The 10,803-nt window shown below is 35.3% G+C and overlaps 1 protein-coding gene across 2 annotated transcripts; it reads right to left on the reverse strand.

The window, feature by feature from the left end:
• Window positions 1-329: 329 nt before the first annotated feature.
• Window positions 330-943, reverse strand: LOC109339759. 2 transcript variants are annotated; one of them, XM_019577273.1, is made up of 2 exons: window positions 607-943; window positions 330-456 (listed from the first exon to the last, which is right to left on the reverse strand). In XM_019577273.1, the coding sequence occupies exons 1-2, from the start codon at window positions 908-910 to the stop codon at window positions 395-397; spliced, it is 366 nt and encodes a 121-aa protein (XP_019432818.1). In that variant the 5' UTR covers window positions 911-943; the 3' UTR covers window positions 330-394. The 2 variants fall into 2 exon arrangements, with proteins under 2 accessions (XP_019432818.1, XP_019432816.1); XM_019577271.1 differs by having other exon boundaries at window positions 598-943.
• Window positions 944-10,803: the final 9,860 nt, after the last annotated feature.

A 10,803-nucleotide genomic window follows, 5' to 3' on the forward strand; every position in this document is an offset into this window, starting at 1 on the left:
GTGATCGTATTTAAAGATGATGCATTTAAGGTAGTTAATATTATAGCCATTGAAGTTTTTTTATCGCTTCTTCTTGAAATTAATACCCCTTAAGATCGACTTACCTTTGTTTTGGCTTGATTTTCTATTGTACATCATCAATGTTATTAATGTTTTAATATTTGTGTAATTATCTTTATAGTTAAAAGTGGAAGATTAGAATTTTCAGATAATTCAATATAATCTTACTAATCTATTTTGAACCATCAAAACTAAGATATTGAACAATTAGTGCATGTTTCAAATATTACAAGAGTATTGATTATCAAAACAAGAGTTTTGAGTCCAATTATTTTTAGAATGGTATATTACATGATCCTTTATTGTGTACCATCTAATATAGTGGAGGAATTAATCACTTGCTCTTGCAATCCTCTAAGAATGAGTTGACATAGGCATCTACTCCATCACGATCATCTAACACATCAAGCAAATTATTAGAAACTATGATAATAGTTAACTCAATTATAAGCAATAAAATTTTCTAAAATAAACCTTAATGAAAGATTTGATAGAATAAATAAAAAATATAGGCAAGGAAAGTAAAAATATGAATACCGATATTGCTAACGTCCTTCAATCCAGAAAAGCTTGTTGCACGATGCTTTGCAATACAGTGATTGATATCGACCATAGACAAGACCTTTTTGCATCTTTTTATACAACGAATTAAACAACTCCCGAAACTAATTGGATCTTTATCGATGGGATTGCATTTTATGGGGCAAAGGAACCCACAAGTCAGTTTTGATTCAGGTTGAATCTTTTGATCATCTTGAGGAGATGAAGCTATGTGATCGGCATGGGCTAAGACTAGCATAGTCATGATCGACATTATCACAACACATTTCTTCATCTCAACAAGTGCCATTGTTCCCCTCTATATTAATTTTTACTTAACTTTAATTCTTTGTGGTGTTTCAAGTTCAATGCATAACCTCTATTTAAGCATGTAAAATTAGACTTATTCTTAGTGTCGCTAAAAAAGTATAGAATTGATTACATCATACTATGCTAGAATTCACATTTAATAATGCTAATTCAACAACATATGTATGTTGAATGCAATTAAATGAAGGGCGGAAGACAATCAACACTGATCGGTGAAGCAAACGTTATTAAATGTGATAGAAGTATATGCAATGAAGAGTACCCAATAACACAGGCGATGTTGTTTTTATGGTGTTTAGATTCAACGAAGCTAATGAAAGTTACATATTCAACAATGCTTTGTGCAGTGAGCGTTGTTGAATTACATGTTTTGAATATTGGCGTTTCGTATAACCTATCTACATAATAAGTGGATTTGTAGATGTTATTAATTTTGATTTCCTACAATCTAGTGTCAATTAGTTTTGATATAAATACTAAATAAAAGTAAATATTAATATAAATAGTGTCAACTATAATTATTTTCATATAAAAATGGTTATAAAATTTTAAAATGGAAAATAATAATTATTGTGATTTTATAAAGATTTGGTTGTATCAAGTTCTCTAATTTTTTAATATTAATCTAGCTATCTTTATTTAATTATTCAGCCAATAAAAGTTCTGGAAGTTGGTTGGAAGAAACTTGTAAGTCAAATGAGATATAACTTGTTTTTAAGTTGATAAGATAAGCGTTTATTATTTTATTATTTACCTTTCAAGGATATAAGTGGCATGATATGTAGGGTTGTTGATGTAATATAATCACAATTTATAGTGAATGAAATTAATTTTACCTCTTAATAATCCCGTTGTTGGAAGAGTGAATAACAAGAGTTAATTTATTTGGTGAATTATATTTGTGTAATATCAAAGTTGGTTAATTTAACATCAAATTTGAGAGATGGCAAATTATTACAAAATTATTTGACTTATTTAGAATTAAAAAGTAGTTTATTAATAAATGTTTGAAAATTTTGTATAAATATTTATAACCTCAAATCATTTTTAACTTTTTTGCTTTATGTAAGAAGAAAGTATAAGACCAGCATTATTTTTATACCGTTAATTATATTTAAATTTAAATAATAATATTATTATGAAATGAACTTTATGGAATTTTAATAATACAAATTATGGTTTGAGTTGTCACTAACTTCTTGTTTAAAATGAGAAGAAGTTCTACAACTAACATCATCTCTAGTTGTTAATTAAATTTAAAATTATTTATTTAACTTATTATCAAACAAATTTTATGGAACTTTTATAGTACGATTATGGATTGAGTTGTCTCTAACTTCTTGGTTAAAGTGGGAAGAAGTCTATAACCAACGGTATCTCTTCGGTAATAATGCCATTAAATTAAAATAACTACGTTTTAAATAATTTTACAATAGTTAAAAATCAAATCAATCCAATCAATTATTGTTTTACCTAGAACTATGTAAATTTGATTTCCCTATTACACCTAAGGATATGCACTATGACAATTTTGACTATGATAACACCCCATTCTCTACAGTTTTGAGACTGTGGTCTTAAACCATATTAGTCACAATTTCTAATAGTATTGTCTTGTTTATTTTAATTTTTTATATTTATGTGCTATATTGGTGTTATTCGTTCTTGAAAACAAACATACAACTATTACTTTTATAATTTCATTTGTATACTTTTGGAGTAAATTAGACCGTGATTTTTTAAATGTTTCTCTATTAGTTTTTAAACAAGTGAGACACCATGTCTTGAACCAAAACCTTAAGGCATTAGTTCCATAGACCTTTCCTTTTTATAAACTCTTTCACTCCTCCCCGCATATCCAATGTGGGACTTCACACTTGAATAAATCCAACAATGATCTACAAAGGTGTTAAACCGTCCTTGAAAAGGAATAGACAATGATTTTTTTAGAATTTATTTTATATAATTTTGGAGTATGGTTTTTAAACAGTTGCAAATTAAATTATCACAGTTATCATTGTATTTTATCATTGTTTTTGAAGCATAGTTCTATCAGTTAAAAGAACTATTCTCTATTACATTTATTAATTTCATTAATAATTTAAAATTAGCATATGTTTTCTATTCACAACCCCTCCTCTCCATTACCGGAGAGGTTCTCCATTACCGGAGAGGTAAGTGATGTCAAAAACCAAAGAAAATGTGATATATTTTTACATTTATATCCATATGTTTATTATGATAAGAAAAAATTTACCCTTCAAACTAAAGGGAAAAATTGCACTTGCCTCGAACCTTAGTGATTCTCCATTGTAATCGTACCACTAGCATTACCACTTTGATATCCACTCAAACCAAACCTACCTTCCTCTCTCTTTCAAATCCACCAGCATTGGAACCCTTTTCACCTTCATCACCACATAGAGCCCTTTTCTCATTGGCAGAGTTGTCTATTTGAAGTTCTTCTTCTTCACTGTTCATTCACTCGTAATGTCACTCTCCCCATATTCTTCTTCTACTTCAGAGTGGCTAAAGTTTATTATTAGACAATGACAATGAGCATTCTGCCCAAGCCAATGCTAGTCCACACCAGCAAGGCCAAGGCATGCTCATTCACACCAGCAGGCCACAAACAGAGCAGGGCCACGCCAACCAGGCCAGCAGACCACAACCAGAGGCCACAAGCACGAGCAGAGCAGGGCCACGCCAACCAGGCCAACAGGTCACAACCAGAGGCCACAAGCACGAGCATGAGCACGAGCAGAGCAGGGCCACGCCAACCAGGACAGCAGGCCACAACTAGAGGCCACAAGCACGAGCATGAGCACGAGCAGAGCAGGGCCACCAAGGCCACCACACCAAGGCCAAGCAGAGGCCATATGCCTGAGCACAAGGCCATCAAGGCCATCACACCAAGGCCAAGTCCAGGCCACGAGCATAAGCACAACAGGGTCATCAAAGCCCCTGCACCAAGGCCATCTCAGCCAAATCACACACCATTAATTGCAACACTTAATAACTTGTACTACAAGCAACCACCCTTAATCTTTCCATTTTAGTTAGTTAGTTAGTTATTTCCTTTCCTATATAATTAGCATCTATGTAACCATTAATCATCAATAAAATTCATTCACTTTAATCACTCAAAGATTCTCTTGCATTCTTGTTCATTTCTTCATTCTTTCTCAAGCAAGAAGTGTTATTCACTTTCTTCTCATTCAAGGAAGATCATATCTTCACACTCTTTTATGGTATCAGAGCTCTTTTTATAAAGAGCTCTGCTACATTCAAGATGACTTCCTCTTCTTCAAATATTCCAAGTTCTCATATGGATATCACCCAAGATCCATACTATGTGCACCCTTCGGACAACCCAGGAACTGCACTTGTCTCACCTCCTCTTAATGGCAACAACTATCACCAATGGAACAGATCCATGAGGATGAGCCTCATATCCAAGCAGAAATTCGAATTTGTAGATGGTAGCATCCAAATGCTAGCAAAGGAGGATCCAATCTTCAAAGCATGGGAGAGAGCAAACAACATGGTAACCTCATGGATCATAAGGTCAGTTACTCCATCCATCTCATAAAGCATCCTATGGATTGACAAGGCTTATGAGATTTGGGAGGAGCTCAGGGAAAGATTCTTCCAAGGGAACCTTTTCAGAATTGCAGATTTGCAAGAAACAATTGCCAACTATAGGCAAGGAGAACTTAGTGTGAGCAAATATCATACTGAGATGAAAAGCCTATGGGATGAATTAGAGATCTTTAGACCTCTTGCTAAGTGCAACTACAACAGTGAAAAGTTCAGGACAGAGGACAAAGTGATCAGGTTCCTAAAGGGGTTAAATGACTCATATTCTAATGTGAGGTCTCAAATCATGTTGATGGAGCCTCTCCCTAACATGAACAAAGTTTTATCATTAGTCATCCAGCAAGAAACTCAGATGTATGAGAATAGAACATCAAAGGATTCAGCAAGAACACTTACAATAAAACTCCAAGTTCTACTAAGTTCTGCACTCATTGCAAGAAACCAGGGCACACCATTGAGACTTGCTATATGATTCATGGCTTTCCTCCCAACTTCCAGTTCACCAAGAACCAACAAATGAATTCAATGACCACTACACATGACCAAGACAAACACAAAGAGGAGGATGCAATCTTTGGATTTAGTAAAGAACAATATAGAGGGCTTATAACCATGCTCCAGCAACAACATGGACAAAACAAAGCTCCATCACAAGAGGAAAACTTGATCAACACTCTCTCCACCACTTCAACACCCAAAGATCAACAAGAAGAACATCAAGATCCAGAAGGTAATTCTATATCCCAATGGATACTGCACAGTGGTGCCACTGACCATGTGTCCTATAATATCTCTTACTACTCTGCCTATTATAAAATCAAACCTAGAAGAGTTAAGCTCCCAATTGGCCATGAAATATTGGCCAACATAGCAGGAACTATACCTATATCTCGAGATTTAGTGATTCATGATGTGCTATATATCCCTTCCTTCTCATATAATTTACATTCAATACCTAAACTAACTTCCCAATCATCTTGTGTTCTATTCTTCACTGCCTCTTGTTGTAAAATACAGGAGAGGAATTCCTTGAAGATGATTGGTATAGCTAGGATTTCAAAAGGCTTATATGTGTTGCAAGGAGCCAAGCTTGATCATCACACTAGTTTCTCATTTACTAATTCTGCCACTGTTTCTAAACATAATCTCTGGCACTATAGATTAGCCCATCCTTCACAAAGTTGTATGAACACTATCAATAACAATCTCTCATATGTTTCCTTTAACAAAGATTATTACTGTGATATTTGTCATCAAGCTAAGCAAAAAAGGCTATCTTTTCCCTTCTTCCAAGGGAACCTTTTCAGAATTGCAGATTTGCAAGAAACAATTGCCAACTATAGGCAAGGAGAACTTAGTGTGAGCAAATATCATACTGAGATGAAAAGCCTATGGGATGAATTAGAGATCTTTAGACCTCTTGCTAAGTGCAACTACAACAGTGAAAAGTTCAGGACAGAGGACAAAGTGATCAGGTTCCTAAAGGGGTTAAATGACTCATATTCTAATGTGAGGTCTCAAATCATGTTGATGGAGCCTCTCCCTAACATGAACAAAGTTTTATCATTAGTCATCCAGCAAGAAACTCAAATGTATGGGAATGATTCAGAGGCCAAGGCAATGCAGGTTGGAACAAGTTGGAAAAAGGGAGGAGCATACACAAGGGATGCAGGGCAGAACAGCAAAGGATTCAGCAAGAACACTTGGAATAAATCTCCAAGTTCTACTAAGTTCTGCACTCACTGCAAGAAACCAGGGCACACCATTGAGACTCGCTATAGGATTCATGGCTTTCCTCCCAACTTCCAGTTCACCAAGAACCAACAAATAAATTCAATGACCACTACACATGACCAAGACAAACACAAAGATGAGGATGAAGTCTTTGGATTCAGTAAAGAACAATATAGAGGGCTTATAACCATGCTCCAGCAACAGCATGGACAAAACAAAGCTCCATCACAAGAGGAAAACTTGATCAACACTCTCTCCACCACTTCAACACCCAAGGATCAACAAGAAGAACATCAATATCCAGAAGGTAATTCTATATCCCAATGGATACTGGACAGTGGTGCCACTGACCATGTATCCTATAATATCTCTTACTATTCTGCTTATTATAAAATCAAACCTATAAGAGTTAAGCTCCCAACTGGCCATGAAATATTGGCCAACATAGCAGGAACTATACCTATATCTCAAAATTTAGTGATTCATGATGTGCTATATATCCCTTCCTTCTCATATAATTTACTTTCAATTCCTAAGCTAACTTCCCAATCATCCTGTGTTTTATCCTTCATTGCCTCTTGTTGTAAAATACAGGAGAGGAATTCCTTGAAGATGATTGGTATAGCTAGGATTTCAAAAGGCTTATATGTGTTGCAAGGAGCCAAGCTTGATCATCACACTAGTTTCTCATTTACTAATTCTGCCACTGTTTCTAAACATAATCTTTGGCACTATAGATTAGCTCATCATTCACAAAGGTGTATGAACATTATCAATAACAATCTCTCATATGTTTCCTTTAACAAAGATTATTACTGTGATATTTGTCATCAAGCTAAGCAAAAAAGGCTATCTTTTCCCGTGAGCAAATCCTCCTCAAGTCAAATCTTTGATCTAATTCACATAGACATATGGGGCCCCTTTCCTATTTCTTCAATACATGGACACAAGTTCTTCCTAACTATAGTTGATGATCTGAGTAGGTACACTTGGGTAAATTTACTTAAAAGTAAAGCAAAAGCTTCTAAGGCTCTACAACACTTCATTAATCTTGTTAGTAATCAATTGTCTGCCAACATAAAGATAATTCAAAGTGATAATGGCCCTGAGTTCCTTCTAAAGGACTTCTATGCCAACAAAGGCATCATCCATCAAACTACTTGCACTTACACACCTCAACAAAATGGTGTTGTTGAGAGAAAGCACCAACACATCTTGAATGTGGCAAGAGCTATATTACTCCAAAGCCATCTCACAAAAGTTTATTGGTCATATGCCATAAAACATGTCATCCATATCATTAACATTCTGAAGAGAATACATTAATTTTTGTTGCTTAATTGATCGTTGATTCAAAGATGAAATTGATCGTTGGAAAATTCATTGGGTTGATACGGTGCATACATTAATTTTTATTGCTTCATCTATCTTGAAGAGAATAAAATTTCAATTACTTTCAAATTCTATTTGAGATTTGATGCGGTGCAGACATTAGTTTATGTTGCTTCATCTATCTCGAAAACAATTAAATTTTGACTATTTCAAATATCTATTTCAGATTTGATGTCTCGCGGACATTAGTTTTTGTTGCTTCGTCTATCTCGAAAATGATTAAATTTTGACTATTTCAAATATCCATTTGAGATTTGATGTGGTGCGGATATTAGTTTCTGATGCTTCATCTATCTCGAAGATGATAAGATTTCAACTATTTAAAAAATCTCTTTGAGATTCGATGCGGTGTGGACATTAGCTTCTATTGTTTCATCTTTTTCCAAAGTGGATAAAATTCCAATTAAACCAAACAAATCGATGTCAACCAATTTTCAAATTAGAACTACATAGTCTTGATTTTCATATTGCACCTAGGGATACGTAGAAGCATGATGGACTCTTCTGAGACACAAAAATAAAAAATAAAATATTTTACTTTAGTAATTGATTTTTAACAAATGATTTTAAGGGTATAAAAGTCTATGTTAATAGCGAGAGTATCGTTTTAATACGGGCAAACGGGGTGCTAATACCTTTCCTGGTCCATAATTGACTCCCGAGCTCAGAACTCTTTTTCAAAATATCATATTATTTAAATTGGGTATTAAAGAAAGTTTTCTACGTTTTATCGCAAAAAATATAGTGGTGACTCCGAATCAATTGGAAGAGTAGAAATTGAGTTCGTCTCTTCCTAAGTTGCACTGTAACACCGCGAATTTTACGAGTTTGAATGATAAGATTTTACTAATATTTTCATTAATTATATATTCGAAAATGAATTTCTGGGAATTTTCGTTAAGGAATTAGACGAAACTCTAGTTGAGTTTTATTCTTGAAATTTTATTTCCGATTTTGTGGTAAATTTTGGTAATTTTGGAGACAGTTGGGACCGAATCCGCCCGGTACGGCTCAAAAAGCGTTTTTTTGAGTTCTGTAACTCGGAATCGAATTCCGATCGCGCCGTTGGCTTTGTAATTTAATTTTGAGTCAAAATAGACCCTGATTACACTCATACCTATTTTCTAAATATTTTTCACTCGGAATGCCGAAATCCGAAATTCTAATCGGATATTAGGATCGGACGATTTAAAATACCCGATCGAGTATGGGCTGATAATACTCGGGAATGGTTATCACACGTGTCCGCAATGTGATCATTACGCATGGGGATGAGAGATTTGACTTCCATACAGCAAATCTTCCATCACTTTCACCATATCTCATGAGCTCATCATTAGCCACCCTATGAGATTTGTCATTATTGCCTAGGGAAAATCTGATTTCCCTCTCTCCTTAAACCCTCACACTTCACACTTCACTCACTCACTTTGGCATTTTCAAGGAGAAGGTAAATCTCTCCATTTTTCTCTCATTTTTCTCATGTCTTCTTCCATCTTCAATCTTTGATCTCTCAACATTCAACCAATGGATGTTGATGAGATTTAAGTATGTTGTTCATGAGTATGTCAAGAACATATTCAACCGTTGAAATTTTCTAAAACGCTTTCTAACTCATTTTCTCTTCAAAAACCGAAAATGATGTGGTTCTTGAACTCACAAAAATATTTTGTTGAAAACATGAACAACTTGTGTTCATAGAGTTGTTATAATGTTGTATTACATACTTTTGTTGTTTTAGCCAAAGGGGATGATGATAAAATCAAAGGAACCTTTAGGAAATGTTTTGTAAAAATGAGAATGTATGTATTTCTATTTGTTTTTAGCCTTAAACCATGGCTTGAATCAAGTTGGAAAAATAGAAATCTTTGTTAAAAATGATGTTGAGGTTCATGAGTATATGAAGGTCTCATGAAACTCTTAAATGATACTTTGTATAACTTACTTTAAAGTGGTAAGATTATCAAAGAATGTTTTAAATCGGAATATGGAGTTTTAAGTATTTTGGTAACGATTTTAGAAATATCGGAAACTAACGAGTTTTATTATGGTAGTTACGAAGATTTCCGGCATTTGAACCTTGCAACCCAACCGAACCATAGGGATTTCGTAAAGCACGCTTCATTAAGGTGAGAGAGAACACATCGTGACATAGTGGTGTCCGAATATGACACCCGGATCTCCTAAACCATCTCAAAGGTTTTGGAGTTAACTTGGGTTTAAGAAACCCAAGATTTTTATGTTTGAATGCTTTTGAATATATGTGATTGTTGATGAAATGTGTTGAATATTGTATATGAATGTTGTTGTGAAATTTTCTGAGTGCAGGTGGTTGAAAAACCATGTTTGAATGTGTCTTGATTGTTGAAAATGACAAAAATTAGCATTCTGTCCAAATCCCAGTAGTTTGGGCGAACCAAGAGTCGTCGGGGCGAGCTCGGGCGAGCAAAAACCCGATTGGGCAAAAAAAAAAATTCAGGATTTTCGCCTGGGCGAGCAAAAACTCGACTCGCCAAAAAAAAAAATTTCCAGGAATTTCGGCTGGGCGAACGAGGTGTCGCCGGGGCGAGCCCGGGCGACCGAAAGTCCGCCCGAGCGAGCAAAAACTCGATTGGGCGAAAAAACCAGGATTTTCGCCTGGGCGAACGAGGCGTCGCCGGGCGACCAAAAGTCCGCCCGGGCGAGCAAAAACTCGAAGGGCAAAAAAAAAATTCCAGAATTTTAATGTGTTTCTGGCACCCTCTCGCTTAGGCGATAATACTTTCGCCTAGGCGAGGAAAGATTCAGTCTATTTGAAATTTAAAGGCGAATTGTCGCTTGAGCGACTAGTTCCCACTTGGGCGAGGGACAGTGTGGAAAGATTGAAATAAGATGAGGTTGTGAACAATGCGACGAACCCGGGTAGGGTGTTGTGGTATAAAGTTGTGGAATGAGATCATGCCTTAAATAGCATAAAGATGATGTTGTGAAAGTATTGTTATGTTGATGCCTTGTTGGGCAAGTATCCGACTTGAAGTCGTGAACTAGGGGGTACCCTAGTAAGGATACATAATATCACTGTACAACGATCGACCGACCGTAAGAGGCGTGGTCATGTGACCGTCCAGGATTGTCCGGTGATGAGTTGTAGTGATTGAGATGTTACCT

The sequence above is a fragment of the Lupinus angustifolius genome, unplaced genomic scaffold, assembly GCF_001865875.1.
Source record: "Lupinus angustifolius cultivar Tanjil unplaced genomic scaffold, LupAngTanjil_v1.0 Scaffold_99_3, whole genome shotgun sequence".
In the NCBI taxonomy this organism is placed as follows: Eukaryota; Viridiplantae; Streptophyta; class Magnoliopsida; order Fabales; family Fabaceae; genus Lupinus; species Lupinus angustifolius.

Excerpts from the sequence above, each read along its gene's own strand:
- LOC109339759 (XM_019577271.1), bottom strand. The coding sequence starts at position 910 with ATGGCACTTGTTGAGATGAAGAAATGTGTTGTGATAATGTCGATCATG. Across the intron at positions 457-597 it reads GAAGGACGTTAGCAATATCG|ATGATCGTGATGGAGTAGAT; the intron begins GTATTCATATTT and ends TTGATGTGTTAG.